The 20,868-nt window shown below is 44.1% G+C and overlaps 1 protein-coding gene across 1 annotated transcript in view; it reads left to right on the top strand.

The window, feature by feature from the left end:
* The window catches only part of LOC120572573 (extensin-like), a 13,241-nt gene extending 3,977 nt beyond the window's left edge, over positions 1-9,264 (top strand). Inside the window, exons 3-7 of the mRNA XM_039821896.1 lie at positions 2,005-2,055; positions 2,180-2,226; positions 3,694-3,766; positions 5,416-5,495; positions 6,948-9,264. Coding sequence (XP_039677830.1) covers positions 2,005-2,055; positions 2,180-2,226; positions 3,694-3,766; positions 5,416-5,495; positions 6,948-9,264 — 2,568 coding nt within the window. The remainder of the gene's footprint in view (positions 1-2,004; positions 2,056-2,179; positions 2,227-3,693; positions 3,767-5,415; positions 5,496-6,947) is intronic.
* Positions 9,265-20,868: the final 11,604 nt, after the last annotated feature.

Below are 20,868 nucleotides of genomic sequence, written 5' to 3'. Positions count from 1 at the left end.
CGAGAGTAGATGAGGAAATCGTGTTTAAATAATCGTGATTTTCAATATTGACCAAACTATGAACGAATGAAGGAACGACTAGTTTTATTTGGAACAACATACAAATGCATGTGCACAGGCGCACACACAGACGCACGCACGCATACACAGAGAGAGACACACACAAAGGTGGCCACACACAGGCACAGGCGCGTGCACACACGCACAGAGACAGACACACATACACACACAGACACTCCCACAGGTGCGCACACACAGAGACACATCCACAGAGACAGAGACACGTACAGAGAAACACACACACAGACAACGCACAGACAGAGACACACACACAGATATACACACAGAGACACATGCACAGACAGAGACACATGCACACAGAGACACACACATGCACAGAGACAGACAGACACACAAAGGTGGGCACACACACACACAGACACGCACACAGAGACAGAGACACTGTCTGTGTGTGTGTGTGTGTGTGTGTGTGAGAGACACTGTCTGTGTGTGTGTGTGTGTGTGTGTGTGTGTGTGTGTGTGTGTGTGTGTGTGTGTGTGAGACACTGGCCCAATCCCAATGTCCGGACTCACAGACTCACAGACTTTGGTGCGCGTTCTCGCGAAATTCGTCAGGGCTTAGGGTTGTCCCAATGTGGAATTTCAAAGGGCGTGAGGGTTTGAGTACACACTTACCGAGCCCTTTCCGTAAGTCTGCATCGGTGCAGACTTCACCAAAGGGAATTACCCACAGTTCAAAGCGTTGTGACGTTCACCGCGGAGACGATAGGGAAATCCGGAAATTACGAAGGTAAACAACAGCACGACACGCGACCACGGAACGGACCAGCCTGTTGTCCTGCTCGTAAAACAAGAGTTTTATTCAGGATTCAGGCAGCCGTCTCCTGGGCCTCGGCCGTGTGGAAAGCAACAAACTTAAAAGGACAATTCCCAAACCGGCAAGTGTCCGCAACATCTTTGTTATTAAACGTCGCCAAGGTAACGTGATCTCGTGAAGCGCCGTCCCAATCCCATTTCTACCTATCCGAGCCCATGTGGCCTCACACACTCGCTCACTTAGTACCTGAGATCAATTAAGTCTGTGAGTCCTTAGTCCTCAGGGCTCACTTTGGGATTGGGCCACACATACAGAGACACACACATGCACAGAGACGCACGCGCACACACACACACAGACAGAGACACATGCACAGAGACCGAGACACACACACACAGACAGAGACGCGCACAGAGACAGAGACACACACACACACACTTACGCACAAAGGTGGGCACACACATGCACAGGCGCGTGTACACACAGAGAGACACATCCACAGAGACACACACACACAGACACTCCCACAGGCGCACGCACACACAGAGAGACACATCCACAGAGACACACACACACAGACAACGCACAGAGACACACACACGGACAACGCACAGAGACACACACACAGACAACGCACAGACAGAGACACACGCACAGAGACACACACACAGACAACGCACAGAGACACACACACACACAGACAACGCACAGACAGAGACACACGCACAGAGACACACACACAGACAACGCACAGACAGAGACACACGCACAGAGACACACACACAGACAACGCACAGAGACACACACACACACACACACACAGACAACGCACAGACAGAGACACACGCACAGAGACACACACACACACACACAGACAACGCACAGACAGAGACACACACACAGAGACACACACACACACACAGACAACGCACAGAGACGCGCACGCACACACTTACGTACACATCCTTATCAAAGTGTTTTCATTCTATTGTCTGTCAGTAAACAACCACACAGCCCTAGCACCAGGAGAACCACCGTCTGACCCCCTCTAAAGTCGTGGTTGTGACCGATCCCTACCCCAGCAGCACCAGGTCTGGATGGGACGCAGCGAACACTAACCTGGGTCCTAAAAATAAATAACGTTGTGCCGTCTCTCTGTGTTGCAGTTCATCGAAGGAGACTTCGAGGAATACCTCCTCAAGCTGCAGGACCCGCAGGTAACAGAGTTCAGGATCCTCTCCCCTCGTTCTGGTCAAACATTTCCATCTCTTTTTGCTCTTGAGTTGCTCTCTGTGATGTAAGGAGAACTGATGTCAGCTGATGGCTGCCTCTGTCTTTCAGCAATGGGTGGGAGAGGTGGAGATCAACGCGCTGGCCGTCATGTACAAGTAAGAGTCGTCTCAAAACGTACCTGAGATAAGGATGAGGTGGACTTTCCTGATCCCACGCCTTTTTTGTTACAGCAGCTCTTGAAATTCATATTAAATATATAAAAAATAATTAATAATGGTTAAAAACCTAGTTAAAGTTGTTGGTGAAAGATGAAAGGTGATGTTGGGGTGTGGTTGGACATCAGAAGGGATTCTAACCGGTGTTAAATCTGTGTTCACACATGGTGTCTTATTTTTATTTTTTTTGTTGACTAGGGTGCTTTTGTAGGAAAAAAAACACCTTAGATAAAACAAAGCAGTGGAGCAAGCTAGAGAAAGAACAGAGGGAGGGAGATAGGGAGAGAAACAGAGAAGAGAGGGAGACAGACACAGAGAGAGACAGACACAGAGAGAGACAGACACGGAGAGAGACAGACACAAGAGAGACAGACACAGAGAGAGACAGACACGGAGAGAGACAGACACGGAGAGAGACAGACACGGAGAGAGACAGACACGGAGAGAGACAGACACGGAGAGAGACACAGACAGACACAGAGAGAGAGACACAGACAGAGAGAGAGACACAGACAGACACAGAGAGAGACACAGACAGACACAGAGAGACACAGACAGACAGAGAGAGAGAGACGCAGACAGACACAGAGAGAGAGACGCAGACAGACACAGAGAGAGAGACGCAGACAGACACAGAGAGAGAGACGCAGACAGACACAGAGAGAGAGAGAGAGACACAGAGAGAGACAGAGAGACACAGAGAGAGACAGAGAGAGACACAGACAGACACAGACAGACAGAGACAGAGAGAGACACAGACAGACACAGAGAGAGACACAGACAGACACAGAGAGAGACACACAGACGACACAGAGAGAGACACAGACAGAGACACAGACAGAGAGAGAGAGAGAGAGACACAGAGAGAGAGAGAGACAGACAGACACAGAGAGAGAGAGAGACACAGAGAGAGAGAGAGAGAGACAGACAGACACAGAGAGAGAGAGAGACACAGAGAGAGAGACAGACAGAGAGCGGTGCTAAGGTTAAGCCCCTGACACATCGAGCCAATAACCGGCCGTCGGACCGTCTGGCGAGGTCGGTGACTCGAGTCTGTTCGGTCTGTCCCGTACCGTCGGCTTTCATTTTGGCCGACCTGACTTGCTGGGCCTGAAGGCGGGCAGTCAGACTCAAATGACCGATCTGATTGGTGGAGAGCTTACCTGGAAATGACGAGCGGGACGAGCCTGACCAACGTCTCTCGAAATCTGACAAAAATCTTATAAACTGACCTTTTGTTGATCTGAAATGAAGACAGATTCAGCAACTGCACACGGCCTATTTCTCTCTTAACATGTTCTCAGAAACATGTTTCGGTGAACTGTTTTAGTACAATATGAGATCGTATTCTGAACGAGACGCCATGACGGTCTGGCTTAGAATTTATCTGTCTTTGTGTTTGTGTAGGAGGGATTTCCTGATCTTCCAGGAACCCGGAAAACCAGCCGTCAACATCACAGACAACAACTTCAAGGATAAGGTGTGAATGCTCAAATGCCTCTGGGCCTCTATATAGACCTTAGTGGTCCCCTAATACTGTATCTGAAGTCTCTTTTATATAGACCTTAGTGGTCCCCTAATACTGTATCTGAAGTCTCTTTTATATAGGCCTTAGTGGTCCTCTAATACTGTATCTGAAGTCTCTTTTATATAGACCTTAGTGGTCCCCTAATACTGTATCTGAAGTCTCTTTTATATAGGCCTTAGTGGTCCTCTAATACTGTATCTGAAGTCTCTTTTATATAGACCTTAGTGGTCCCCTAATACTGTATCTGAAGTCTCTTTTATATAGACCTTAGTGGTCCCCTAATACTGTATCTGAAGTCTCTTTTATATAGGCCTTAGTGGTCCCCTAATACTGTATCTGAAGTCTCTTTTATATAGACCTTAGTGGTCCCCTAATACTGTATCTGAAGTCTCTTTTATATAAACCTTAGTGGTCCCCCTAATACTGTATCTGAAGTCTCTTTTATATAGACCTTAGTGGTCCCCTAATACTGTATCTGAAGTCTCTTTTATATAGACCTTAGTGGTCCCCTAATACTGTATCTGAAGTCTCTTTTATATAGACCTTAGTGGTCCCCTAATACTGTATCTGAAGTCTCTTTTATATAGGCCTTAGTGGTCCCCTAATACTGTATCTGAAGTCTCTTTTATATAGACCTTAGTGGTCCCCCTAATACTGTATCTGAAGTCTCTTTTATATAGACCTTAGTGGTCCCCTAATACTGTATCTGAAGTCTCTTTTATATAGACCTTAGTGGTCCCCTAATACTGTATCTGAAGTCTCTTTTATATAGACCTTAGTGGTCCCCTAATACTGTATCTGAAGTCTCTTTTATATAGACCTTAGTGGTCCCCTAATACTGTATCTGAAGTCTCTTTTATATAGACCTTAGTGGTCCCCTAATACTGTATCTGAAGTCTCTTTTATATAGACCTTAGTGGTCCCCTAATACTGTATCTGAAGTCTCTTTTATATAGACCTTAGTGGTCCCCTAATACTGTATCTGAAGTCTCTCTTTATATAGGCCTTAGTGGGTCCTCTAATACTGTATCTGAAGTCTCTTTTATATAGACCTTAGTGGTCCCCTAATACTGTATCTGAAGTCTCTTTATATAGACCTTAGTGGTCCCCTAATACTGTATCTGAAGTCTCTTTTATATAGACCTTAGTGGTCCCCTAATACTGTATCTGAAGTCTCTTTTATATAGACCTTAGTGGTCCCCTAATACTGTATCTGAAGTCTCTTTATATAGGCCTTAGTGGTCCTCTAATACTGTATCTGAAGTCTCTTTTATATAGACCTTAGTGGTCCCCTAATACTGTATCTGAAGTCTCTTTTATATAGACCTTAGTGGTCTCCTAATACTGTATCTGAAGTCTCTTTTATATAGACCTTAGTGGTCCCCTAATACTGTATCTGAAGTCTCTTTTATATAGGCCTTAGTGGTCCTCTAGTACTGGGGTACTGGGGTAGGATTACAGATGTGAGATGTTTTTATAATATTCTGTCTCAACGTCTTGACAGTTTTTAGGACACTTTTCAATTGTTAAATTTGACTTTTTTCGAGCAGAAACTCTTTGACGGTGGGCTCGTTTGTTTCTTCTTCTTCTCCTCCTCTCAGGTGCGGTTGTGTTTTCTGAACGGGAATCACTACGACAGCGTTTATTCCATCAGCCACGTTAAGGACGCCGCTCTCTGCCAGTGTGAGTGTTTGACACGAAATTCATAAATGGAACAAATGCTATTTTGAGTTTTATTTTAACCTGTAATAATACACCATACTTTATTGATTTGATAGATAGATAGATAGATAGATATAAAATATAATTTAATATAATATAGCAGCAACGATCATAAAAAAAACTCCTAACTTTTCTGGAAGGACTGGATTACGCACGAAACCAAGCAAACTACGCGCCCATATTTAGAGGCTCAGTCCTCGACGCATCGGCTCAGGGTTCGAGTCCGACCTGCGGCCATTTGCTGCATGTCTTCGCCTCTGTTTCTCTCTCTCTTTTCCCCTCTCTCCTGTCTACAGCTGTCCTGTCTATTAAAGGCTAAAATGCCCCTATTATATGTTGTTGTCCCCACAAAATGAGTTTCAGTCCTTCCAGAAAAATGCTTTGAGTTTTTTTGTGATTGTTTACGGGGCCAAAGTCCTTGATTATGCGCCACGTTTTCTTAAAAAATGCGATGAAATATGCTATATATGATATTTATGGGATTTTATGTGATGAAATTGCGGAAACTTGCATAAACTGCAGTTTGATGAACAAGAGAAAAAAGTGATTTTTTTCCCCCCCCAACACCTGCTTTTAGATGATGTTCACTTCGCGTAATTACGTCACTTCATAACGTTCCCATGGCAACAGGGGAAAATGGCTGCTCTCGTGTGAAGTAAACGCAACATTTTTTCAACTTTCTGCTAAGATATATTACGGGACTTTTTTACAACGAAAATGCGGGGAAATCGGCAATTTATGCGGCGAAAGTGCGCCGTATTTTAAAATATACGCATAAATATGCGGACTTTGGCTGATTATGCGATGAGTTATGCGATCGCATAATCACGTTTTCCTGGAGGGACTGGTTTTCAGGAATATGTAGTCATGGAAATTTGCCAAAAAGTCATGGAAAAGTATTGGTTAATATGCGTATGAACCCTGTATAAGGCAGAGGGCCACACTGGAAAAGGAGAATCTGCGTGTCACTTTTTATAGAAACATTTTGGCAGCTTTTTTCCTCATTTTTGTTGTTTCTGTTGCAACTTCTTTGTGGTTTTCGGACATTTGTCACCTTTTTTTTGTAAATCTGTAGCTTTTTCCGACATTTTTGTACACTTTTATGTTGACATGAAGCCCTTCAAAAGTCATCAAAAGAGTTCCTTCGACATCAAATCAAGCAAAAACAATGATACATTTATTTAACAACTAATTATCTGAGTCTCAGAGTCAGTAAATCTGCCATATTCTGATTTAAATGTCAGGTAATTGCAGTTTAAAAAACACTTTCCTTTGTTTTGCGTCACAACAGAGGGCCAAATCATTGTGACCCAAATGGATCCACTGTCTAAATCTGCAGGGTCCCTGTTGACACGTGTAAAAGATGGTATTCCTTGTTAACACACTGCCTGCCTCTCTCACATTGTAACAGTTGCTGTGGTCGTTCTCGCCATAACTTCCCCCACCCCGGTTCCAACACAACCTCTCTCACATTACACCCTTCACCACCACCTTCACCTCTCCCACACCCACACCCCTACCACAACTCTCCCACTATTCACCACTACTTACCCTTCACCTACCATCACCTTCACACTACCTTCACCTACACTCACCACTCACCACCTACCTTCACCCCACCACCACTCTTCACCCACACCTACTCTACCTCACCTACTTACCTTCACCTTCTCCTACTTACCTTCACCTTCACCTACTTACCTTCACCTACTCTCTTACTTACCTTCACCTACTCTCCTACTTACCTTCACCTACTCTCCTACTTACCTTCACCCATCACCCACTCTACCTCCCACCACCCCCCACCTACCTCCCACTCTACCCTCACCTTCACCCACCACTCTACCTTCACCTTACCACCTCACCCACACCTCCTACTACCTTCACCCAACCTCCCACTCTACCTCTCACCTTACTCCAACCCTCACTCCCACTCTACCTTCACACCCACTCTCCCACTCTACCTCTCACCTCTCTCTCAATTTCTACCTTCACCTCCTACTACCTTCACCTACCTCCCACTTCCTCCCACTCTACCCCTCACCCACTTACCTTCACCTTCACCCACTCTCCTCCACTCTACCTTCACCACTCTCCTACCTCCAACCTTCACCCACCTCCCCACTCTACTTCCCATCTTCACCCCCTCCCACTTACCTCTCACCTACCTCCCACTCTCCACCTTCACCCCACCCCACTTCCTCCCACTTCACCCTTCACACCACCCCTCCCCTCCACCACTCTACCTTCACCCACATCCCACCTACCTCACCCACTTCATACCCACCTTACACCTCTACCTTCACCACCACTTTACCCTTCACCCTCACTACCCACCCTCACCCACTCACCCACTTCACCTTCACCTACCTTTCACCCACCTTACCTTCACCTACCACCTACTCTACCTTCACCCATCTCTACCCTTCACCCACTCACACCCACTTACCTCTAACCAACCCCACCTACCACTAACACTACTCACCACTCACACACTCTCACCCATACACCTTCACCATACCCACCACCTACCTCTACCTCCCTACACCCTTACACTCACCACAACTCACCACCACCACCACCTCACCCCCTCCACCCTTCCACCCACACCCACCACCCATTACTTCCACCCACACCTCTTCACCCACCACACCCACACTACCTCTCACACTCACCCACCACCCCACCCCCACCCACTCACCCACTCCACCCACTCCACACCCACCCAACCACCACCTACCTCACCTACTACCCTTACCTACCCAACACCCACTACCCCACCTACCACCCACACTCACCTACTCACCACCCAACCATCCACACCCCTCAACACTCTACCTCACCTACCACCCCACCATACCTTCACCACTCTCAACCACTCACACTCATCCATTACCTATCCTCCTTACCCCACCCACCACTTACCTCTACACCTTCTCACCACTCAACCCACTTCACCTTCACCCACTCACCCACCACCCTTCTCACCTACCTCACCTACTCCACCACTCCTACCTCACTCTTACTCATCTTTACCACCTTCCACCCATCACTCACCTACTACCTTCAACCTACCTAACACCCTTCACCTACTCACCTACTCACCTACTTACCTTCACCTACTTACCTTCACCTACTCACCTACCACCTTACCCACCCATAATCACCTCACCTACTCTTACCTCACACACACCTTCACCATACCTCACCTACTCACCCACTCACACCTACCCTCACCTACCAAACACCCACCAACCTCACCACCTACTCAACACTACCTTCCACCTACCTACACCCTACCACACTACCCCAACCACAACACCACACCCACCACACCTCTACCACTCCACCCACTCACCTCCACCTCACCTCCCACCACCCTCACCTCTTCACCTTCACCTACACCCACTACCTTCACCACCCCACCTACCCCAACCTTAACACACCTCACCTACTCACCAACCTTACCCCCACCCACTTACCTCACCCCACTTACCTTCAACCACAACCACCTACACCCACCCTCACACCCCACTCACCCCCCCACTCATCTTCACCCCACTACCTACTCACCTTCACCTTACTCACCTACTCACCCACACTCACCCACCTCACTCCCACCTCCTCACCTACTTTCACCCTCTTCACCTACTCACACCCTCACCTTCACCCACTTACCCTCACCCACTCACCCACCACCTACTCACCCACTCCTTCACCTCCACTAACCACCACACTCACCTACCACCCACACACCCTCACCTCACCCCACCCCACCAAATACATCTATCACCCACCCTCACCCACCACCTCACCACCACCTCCACCAAACTCCACCCACTACACCCTCACACTTATCACCTACTACCTTCAACCTACTCACCTACTACCTTTCACCACTCTCCCACCACAACCCACCACAAAACACAACACACCACCACCCACCACCCCAACCACCTCAACACCCCGCCTTCCTCCACCGCCCCAGGAGAACAGAAAAATAACCCAAACCAAGAGTCAACACCGACGCCAAACAAGGAAGGAACAGCTGCAGGCACAACACATCATCCTAAATGAGGCCAAAACAATCTTCCCATCCACAACCCCAACCGGAGCGCCCCCTCAGCACACGGACATTCTACAACCAGTAAACTCCTCCTCCCTAAACAAACACCTCAACAGGGACAAATGTCATGCGCTAAGGTAACAGCAGGACGATTTAGTGCAAAATCAGTACTTTTACTGCAGTAAAGGAAACTATAAAACTACATGTACTCATGCTGTGCATTTTATGACGCAGGGAGGAAATTGGAACGAGCACGGTGGCTTCGAGACACCACACTTGTTGGGGAAGACATATAAAGCCCACACACACACACACACACACACACACACACACACATATACACACACACATACACACACATAATACATACATACATACACACACACACACACACACACACATACACACACACACACACACACACACACATACACATACATACAAAAAAAAAAAAAACACACACACACACACATACACACACACATACACACATTCACACACACACACATACATACACACACATACACACATTCACACACACACACCCTCTTAACTCCTTGTGTTGTTGAACACAATATCAGTGAGTAACTGTGTGTGTGTGTCTCTCTCTGTCTGTGTCTCTCTTTCTGTCTGTCTCTCTCTGTCTGTCTTTCTTTCCCTGCCTCTTCTTCCTCTTTCTCTCCTCCTCTCTCCCTCTCTCCCCCTCTCTCTCTGTCGTCTCTCGTCTCTCTTCTGTGCCCCCTCTCCTTCTTCCCTTTCTCTCCTCTTCTCTGTCCTCCTTTATTTCTGTCCTTTATTTTTCTCTTTCTCTCTTTCTTCTGTCTCCCTCTCTCTCCTCTGTCCCTCTCTTCTGTCCCTTTATTTTCCTTTTCTCTCTTTTCTCTCTTTCCTTGTTCCTCTCTCTCTTTCTGTCTCTTTCTTTCTCTTCCCTTATTTCCCTACCTTCTTCTGTGTGTGTGGTCTCTCTCTGTCTCCTCTCTTCTCTCTCTCTCTCTCTGCTCTCGTCTCCTCTCTCTCTGTCTCTCTCTCAGGGTGCGGCGCTGGGGCCATCCGGCGAGGGCCACGAACCCGGACTCTGTAGGAACATAGAAGGCTGCACAAGAGCAGAGAGGGTGAGGACGCAAACGGAAATTAACCCCCTTTCATTGACCTCAAAGTTCTGCTGATTAGACCCATACATCTCAAGAAAGGCCGGAGAAGGGTGTCTTGCCCAAAACGTCAGTGTATCAATAACAAGTTATCATTAGAGTGCTGTCCTAATTGCCTTTTTATAGTATTATTATTATTATTATATATATTATTATTTCTACATAAAGGATCCATTAGATGTTTCTATGAAAGCAGCTAACCTGCATGTTAGAGAGTAGGACCAGTTGTTGCTCCCGGGAGTTTTCTACCAGGATGTTTTTGTGAACTGACGTTGTCGTTGGGTTTGTAAAATGAAACATATAATCAAGGGGATGAAAGAGTTTTTGTCTCTTTGTGACCGCCAACAGAAAGGGATAGCATCGGAATAAAAAACCACAGACCCATTAAACATTTCAAAAAGGCATTTTATTGGTCTTTCTCAGCAGGGAGATGGGGTGGTTCGTGTGGTTGAAATCCTTGTTCTTCCGTGTTTGTGTCGTCCGTCTCCCTCATTGTTCCTTGTCGTAAAACACCTCTTGTGGTGTGTCCTCGCGTCGTTGGATTCCAGTGTGGGGTCTGCCCGGTTGTCTGCTCTGAACCCAACACCACAGGAGGTTCTCTACAACGCCATGAGGTGACAAAGAAACAAACTCGGAAGTAAGTCACCCTAAACAAAGATGTGAGTGAGGAAGGAATACAAATGACTAACAAATCATTAGTCTCAACTATTACAATAATCGTCAACTACTTTGACTATTTGAGTCACTTGTTATGCCAAAAAAAGTATAACTTCTCTGGCTCCAGCTTGTTAAAGGTGAATATTGTTCTAGTGTCTTCTCTCCTCTGTGGCAGTAAAGTGAATATCTTTGAGACAGTCAACTGAAACACACACACACACACACACACACACACAAAACCAACAACACACCAACACAAACAACACACCATGAACACCCACAAAACAAAAAACAAAAACAACCACACGCACCCCCCCAACACAACACAAAAACCAACACACCACCCACACATAACAAAAACACTTCCACATAAAAACAACTAACAACCAAAAACCCCACACCACAAGAAACACACACACACCAACTGAAACACACACCCAACAACACACCCAACACACAAACACACCACACACACAAACACACACATAACACAAACACACACACTAAAAACACACCCCAACTGAAAAACAACAAACACACAACCAAACGAAACACACACACACTCACGAAACACACACAAACAATAATAACAAACACACACACACACAAAACACACACACACCTAACAAAACCACACACACAGTCAACTGAAAACACACACACACTCAACACACACACACACCTAACAAAACACACACACAGTCAAAACACACACACTCAACTGAAACACACACCCACACACACACACTCAACTGAAACACACACACACATCAACTGAAACACACACACTCCAACAACACCACACACACACTCAACTGAAACACACACACACAGTCAACTGAAACACACACACACTCAACTGAAACACACACCCACACACACACTCAACTGAAACACACACACCAACTAAAATAACACACACACTCAACTGAAACACACACCCACACACATCCTCAACTGAAACACACACCCACACACATCCTCAACTGAAACACACACACACTCAACTGAAACACACACCCACACACATCCTCAACTGAAACACACACACACACATCTCAAATACACATCACACACATGCAACTGTATTAGTCTAACGTTCCCTCTGTAGAAGTAAACGAATATCTTTGAGTTGGGGACACAACGAGACATTTTGAGGATGTCATGTTGGGACTTTTTGGGAAACACTGATCCAGATGTACCATTTTACTCCGGTTAGATAGGAGATCTATAGTGATGAGATATGGAGTCAACAAATAATGGGACACACACACACACACACACACACACACACAAAAAAAAAAAAAAAAAACACACACACACACACACACACACACACACACACACACACACACACAACTCACAACTCCACAACAACACACACACACACACACACACACACACACACACACACAACACACATACACACATAACACACACACACACACACACACACAACAAAACACAACACAAATAACCCAACACACAAAAACAACAAAAACAACTCAAAAACATAACATAACAAAACAAAAAAAAAAAATACAAACACACACAAAAAACACACACACAACAACACACACAACACATCACACACACAAAAAACACACAATACAACAAAAAAACAAAAAATAAACACACACACACAAACAATAATAACACACACACAACAAAACATCAAACACACACATCACACACAAACAATAATAATACTAACACAGTAATAATACAACATCAATACCACAGTCACACAACACAATACACACACAGTCACAATAACACACCACACACAACACAATACAAAACCATACATCATCAATACACACACACACACAGCAACGAAACACACACACACTCAACTGAAACACACACACACTCAACTGAAACACACACACAGTCAACTGAAACACACACACACTCAACTGAAACACACACACAGTCAACTGAAACACACACAATAATCAGTCAACTGAGCACAATACAACAACTGAAACAACACACAGTCAACTGAAAAAACACACACACAGTCAACTGAAACAACACACAGTCAACTGAAACACAATAACAACAGTCAACTGAAACAAACACACAGTCAACTGAAACACACACACACAGTCAACTGAAACAAACACACAGTCAACTGAAACACACACACACAGTCAACTGAAACAAACACACAGTCAACTGAAACACACACACACAGTCAACTGAAACACACACACAGTCAACTGAAACAAATACACACAGTCAACTAAACAACAATAACACATCAACTGAAACACACACTAACAATATCATCAATCCGAGTCAACTGAAACACACACACACAGTCAACTGAAACATACACACACAGTCAACTGAAACACACACACAGTCAACTGAAACACACACACAGTCAACTGAACACACACACAGTCAACTGAAACACACACAGTCAACTGAAACACACACACAGTCAACTGAAACACACACACACTCAACTGAAACACACAGTCAACTGAAACACACACACACTCAACTGAAAACACACACACACAATCAACTAAACACACACACACAGTCAACTGAAAAACACAATAATCACACACACAACACACACACACACAGTCAACTGAAACACACACACAGTCAACTGAAAACACACACATAGTCAACTGAAACACAATAATAATAACACAATGAAACACATCACACACAGTCAACTGAAACACACAAGTCAACTGAAACAAACAAACAGTCAAATAACACAACAAACAGTCAACTGAAACACACACACACACAGTCAACTGAAACAAACACACAGTCAACTGAAACACACACACACAGTCAACTGAAACAAACACAAACTGAAACACACACACAGTCAACTGAAACAAACACAGTCAACTGAAAAACACAATAAACTGAAACACACACACATAATCAAAACACACACAGCAATAGTACACACACACACAAAAACTGAACACACAATACTTCGACACACACACACACTAACAGTAACTGAAGCACCCATTCATAACCTCTCAGTAAACTGACTGATAACCCCCCCCCCCCCCTCAGAGGGGAGGAGAGGGGCAGAGGAGGGGAGGCACCCCCAGCATCCTCCTCCTCCTCTACCAAGCACACACGCCCCTCAAAGCGCACTGGCCCCCCAGTCCAGAGGACAGGAGGGACACCAGTGGCTGTACGACTGTGTGTGTGTGGGTCCGTGGGTGTGTGTGTCGTCATATGTGTGTGTGTGTGTGTGTGTGTCTCTGTGTGGTGTGTCGCCCCCCGTGTGTGTGGTCCCCCGGTGTGTGTGTCTGTGTGGTCTCCTCTGTGTGGTGTGTCCCGGGCCCCGGTGTCTCTCCCGTGTGTGTTCCCCGTTGTGTGTGTCTGTGGTGTGTGTGTGTGTGTGTGTGCCCTGTGTCCCGTGTGTCCTGTGTGTGGGTGCGGCGTGTGTGTGTGTGTGTGTGTTCTCTGTGTGTGTTGTGTGTGGTGTCCTGTGCAGTGTGTGTGGCGTTGTGTGGTGTGTGTGCGGTCCTGTGTGTGTGGTTCTGTGTGTGTGGCCTGTGTGTGTGTACCGTGTGGGTGTGTGTGTGTGTGTTCGTGTGTGTGTGTGTGCATCGTGTTGTGTGTGTGTGCTGTGTGTGGGTGTGTGGTGGTGTGTGTGTGTGTGTGAGAAAATACCTGACTGACTGCACTTCTTTACGACCTCCATAATCGCCGAGGCTGAGCCAGGTAGGGTTGGGCATCGCTCAGAATCTTCATGGCCTAATTTCTAACCTCAGTTTTCGATATCTCAATCCACTATCCACACCGTATGTTTTAAAACTACCAACATCAACTAAAATCCATTAAACACAAAAGCTTTTATTTTCCACCTTAATTGTGAATCAAAACAGTTATCAAAATGTAAACATTCTGGTAACACTGCTCACCACAGTAACATTAATAAAGGGCCTCCTGCCTTACAAGCTCAGCCTGTCAGTCAGTCATCAGGGCAGAGAAACCACCGTTGTGCCTGCTCGAAGAGGGGAGTGTGTGTGTGTGTGTGTGTGTGTGTGTGTGTGTGTGTGTGTGTGTGGCTCCGGCCTGTGTCACTATGCAGAGAGGACAGATAAGCTATGGTTAAGCCCTCAGACTAATAAATACAGACTGAGAGAAAATATTCCTTCATGTGAACCTGCCGCAAAAACAGATGTGTCCTTTTATCAGAAATTAAAAATAAATTAGTATTTTATCTTAGGATCATCGGATCTAATACGGATAATGTATATGAAGTTTTTTTAGATTATCCGCCACGCTTCTTTAAAATGCAATGGAATATGCTGTATATGATATTTATGGAAATGTATGGCGACATTGAGTGGAACTTGCAAAAATTGGCGATTTGATGAAAAAGAGAAAAAAATAAAGTGATTCCCCCAACATCCTGTTTTTAGATGATGTTCACGCCCGTAATTACATCACTTCATAACGCTCCCATGGCAACAGCGGAAAATGGCTGCTCCTGTGGAAGTAAACGCAACATTTTTCACTTTCTGCTAAGATATATTATGGGACTTTTTACAAGTTATGCATCGTAATGATCACGCTTGAGGGATGGTTTTCAGAATGGAGTCATGGAAATTGCCAAAAAATGAAAAGTATCAACGAAACACAACAAAATACACACACAGATACAGTCAACTGAAATACACACACACACAGATACATCAACTGAAAACACACACACACGATACAGATACAGTCAACTGAAACACACACACAAAGGATACAGTCAACTGAAACACACACACACACGGATACAGCCAACTGAAACACAATACTACACACACACACACAGATACAGTCAACTGAAACACACACACACACGTGATACAGTCAACTGGAAACACACACACACACGGATACAGTCAACTGAAACACACACACACACACACACACACACACAGATACAGCCAACTGGAAACACACACACACACACACAGTCAACTGCAACACACACACACACAGAGATACAGTCAACTGAAACACACACACACACACACAGCAACTCAACACACACAACACACACAATACAGTCAACGAAAACAATACCACACACAGATACAGCAACTGAAACACACAATAACACACACACACACACACAGATACAGTCAACTGAAACACACACACACACAGAACATCAATCAAAAACACACAACACACACACACCCTCACCAACATTACACAGACTTGTCCTCGACTGATTAAGTCACTAACTCTAAACCGCTACCACAATCATGAGGGCTAGGTCGCCGCGGATTCGTACGCGGGGATTCTTCATCTCATACTTTCCTCTTTTTAACTCCGCTCATTTTAAACATTATTTGATGATTTTTCTTTTATATAAAAGCAGCTTAAAATATTCCTGCTATGTTTTATTCATTTATTATTATTTTATTTATTTATTTATTTATTTATTTATTTTCTTCCCCTTTCAATAGGGTCGCCTGTGAGCTCGAGAGTCTGCCTCTGACGGAGGAGGAGCTGTGCCAAAGAAGAGGAGGAGAGGAACCGTGCTGGTGGAGATCCAGCTGAGATGAACGCAGCTCCGCCTCGGTGAGTTGAAAGGAACGGATAACCGGCCTGTCGGCATAGCAGCGCGAAAAGTCAAATATCACGCTATCTTTGACCAAATATCAGATTTTCACTATAAGGACCTTCAATGAATGGCCTATTTTAGAACTTTTTTCAATATAGCGAACGGATTATAAGGCATAGAATAGAAGATACGCAGTCAAACGCTTGACGGGCTAGCATCCACAGATGGAGGAAAAGAAGGAACATCAACAAAACAGATAAAGAAACTTTATGAAGGACAACTCCGGAACCAATCCATAGACAGTATATAACAACCTTATAACATTTAAATCTAAGTGGTCAGAGAAATGGTATGCCCCAACGCGGGTCCCTGACATGGGCAACGGGTTGTCCGCTTCCATTCTATCGGAGGCAAAATGGAACGGATGCGGTAATATGAGCTACCAATCGAAAAGCTGAGAAGCTAAGGAATACCGCTGACTCCACATCGCACGTGAAGCGAGGCAGAGAAGCAGCGGCCACTGCACAAGTGCGAAATGAAAACGCTTCCGCTAGGATTCGCCAGAAAACTTCAACATATGTGAGGCTTAACAGATCGCTTTGGAAGATAAAAAGCCCGATATTACATTTCCTTGACCCTTGTGGATTTTAGGAAAATCAAGTTTTGCCAAAATACCACTTTGTTGCTGAAAGGACAACAAATCAGGTAATGGACCTCGACAGCCGCTAGATTATGGCTGAATTGTTTTATTGTAAATTGTTTACTTTGTAACAGTTGTGTAACTGCTATAAATCATCGTGATGCTTTGTATGTGGGCTTAAGTTAATCATTAGAGGCTAAGCTTTCAATTGGTGTGTCGCATGGCTGTATATTTGAATATTTAATGCTTTAAAGTTATAAAAGCCAATGAGTGGAAAGTTTTATCGAGGTTAAGAGAGTGTCCCGCCAACGGGCAGTGATCCGAGAGGTTGATCAATATAAGGCTCTGGATTATAAGGCGCACGGTCGCTTTTTGAGAAAAATTTAAAGGCTTTAAGTGCTCTTTATAGGTAGGAAAATACGGTACCCTATTATCCATACCGCAACGATATTGTAGTGACAGATCTGTTTTTATTGTCAGTCCCTAAACCCACGACTTTGCAAAAGGCTTTAATTTTGCAGCAGCATCTGAATCATGAGTCAGCTTCAGAATGAGCTACGTTGAAGGAGTTGGTCTCAACTTTTATTCTTTTAAAGGCTTTCTAAAAAGACCTTCAGAGGCAGTCTGTCTGTCATTGTTTTTAAATTGCCTTTAAGATCCGTATTTAGATGACATGGTGTTGAATTGATGGAGTGGTTTTTTGATAAGGGAATGAAAATGTAGGTATATGCTTTAACAAATATACATATTCACACAGTGAGATTTTAGATAAATACTCACAGTTATGTGGATATAAGAACAAGGTGTAAAGGACAGTTACAACAGTTTGCAAGTTCAGTATGCACTCACTTTACCGTAATGCAGCCTTTAAAACCAGTGAAAAGACACGGATATCACGATATTTTTGACCAAATACTCAAACATGATATACCGCAAAGAGCATAGGATGTTGATCTATCGGGTGTTTTCACAACATATATACACAGTGAGATTTAGATACATAATCATTGTAATGTGGATATAATGATAAAAGTGGGTAAAGGCAAATAATAGAACAGCTACAACAGTCTGGTAAGTTCAGAAAAGTACATCACTTTACTGTAATGACCTTAAAAACAGGGAAATAGACACTTACGCCATAATACGACATCCAAAATCTAAGAAGATATCTAGTCTTGTATCAAAATATTAATATATTGCTCCAGCTCCTTACCCTCACCATGTGCAAAATGAATGGAAACACCTTTTAAAATGTCTCAAATCACTCAATACCAATTTAATCGCAAAAAACCACTGGACTTCATTACGCAAACAGGTCCTTTATTCGCATAAACCGGGAGGAAGAAACACACCTTTCACACTCAGCTTAATTCACATGAGTTTTTTTTACCGAACAAAGCTGTCGCTTGTCTCAGTGATTTGGGATATTCTGGCCCCTTTTTTATTTATTTTTTTAAATAACTGTGTCTATGTTAATTTGTTTGACTCCTCAGATGCAGAAAGTGATGGAAGGGAGGAGGAAGGAGCAGACAAGAGAAGGAGCCAGAGGAACAAGACTGCACGCTTTGTTCTTTTGTGTCTTTTATTTGTTAGAACCGCTGATAAGGGCTGATCTCAATGTCGCTGATATATTAATAGTCTTATTATATATTATATAACCACAACATCATAAAAAATAATAAATATTTATATAAATAAAAAATAAATAAATATAATATACATATATATATAATAATAAATATTATTTATTTACTACATATATATAAATAAATAAATATATATATATTATATATATATATATATATATATATATATATATATATATATATATATATATACAAATAAATAAATATTATATATATATATATATAATAAATATATATTATATATAGAATAAATAAATAAATAAATAAATAAATAAAATATTATAAAAGTGAATAGAGACATGTTGTACTGGTTGGACAGTATAAAATATATAAATAAAGAGAATAGGACACATGTTGTACTGGTTGGGACAGTATAAAATATAAGTAAATAAAGAGAACAGGACATGTTGTACAATTGCCCTCGGGTCAAATTTTTGACTCCATTTTCAAAAAGTTTCTATAGCATTGTAAAATGGGTTTGAAACCGAATTTTAAAATAAGGCTCTAAAATAAACAACACTCTTCACAAGTAAAATACATGATCAGTTCACCACTTACTTGGAATTTGGGTGTTTTATTCAATTTTATTAGCCTTGGAAATCCAGACGCTCTCTAGCGGCAAGGCAAATTTAATTTGCAGCCAGGGTCAGTTCAGGCACCTCCGCTGACTGGCTAGGCTGGAAAAAACCAAACTCTAGTGGCTCAATCACACCGCTACAAGAGTCGGTGGCGGGGCTTATGGTTGCCAAGTGCTGCTGCTGGTGAACAGGAGGTCTTCTGGAAGACTTTGAGTTCAGCTTTTCTTTGAGAAAAGAACAAAGAAGGACTGGAAGTCCCACTCCTTAAAAAGCGGGAAGGGTGTGTTCGAGCTCGTTGGTGCAGACCGGATATACGCAAAAGCTTTAACCTATCAACTAGCTTTGCCTCCTCCTTCGTTCATTGGTTGTAGCGCTATCCTGTTACGGCGTAGAGGGGAATTTGAAAGACAACCATTATCCTCGTCTCTCTCCTCTCCCTCGGTGTGTTTCCAGGAACCTTTTTCGGGACACTGGGAGAGACTGATGATGCACTGGTGGTGTGTTGTAAAAGATGTTGAGAACCAACCTTTGTTACAATGAAATACTCCTGTCAGGGGAACTCTTTTTTTTATATTTTCTTTTCTGTGTTTTTTTATTTTTATTTTACAGAAGAGTCCAGTCACGGCCCGAAAGTAGCGCCTCCCTCTGCTGGCTTGAAGACCCAAATCCTCCACCCTCGGCTTCCACTTCACTCATCATCATCCACCACTGTTGCTCTCTTCTTCTCTTCTGCTGCAGCACCTTCTACAAATACCACACACCACACTCAACCAAACCTGCCCTTCCTGCTACAAACCTCCTCCAGCTGCTCAGTCCTAAGTAGAAAGCCCGACGCCAGCACTCCTTCTTGGCTGAGCTCGACAAGGCTCTCGACGACACTGGACATGCCTCCGCAGCTGCCAGCTGTGGCGCTCTAGCTCCACCTCCAGCCTCCCTGGCTCACAGGCTGCCAAGGCCTCTGAAACTACAACTGCACTCCTTCTGACTGTAACCCAGCTTCCTCTTCTTTTCCTGCCGCCGCGCCAAAG

This window comes from Perca fluviatilis, chromosome 14 (assembly GCF_010015445.1).
Source record: "Perca fluviatilis chromosome 14, GENO_Pfluv_1.0, whole genome shotgun sequence".
In the NCBI taxonomy this organism is placed as follows: domain Eukaryota; kingdom Metazoa; phylum Chordata; class Actinopteri; order Perciformes; family Percidae; genus Perca; species Perca fluviatilis.
The sequence above is the reverse complement of the archived record's forward strand: the minus strand, read 5'-3'. Positions and strand labels throughout refer to the sequence as shown.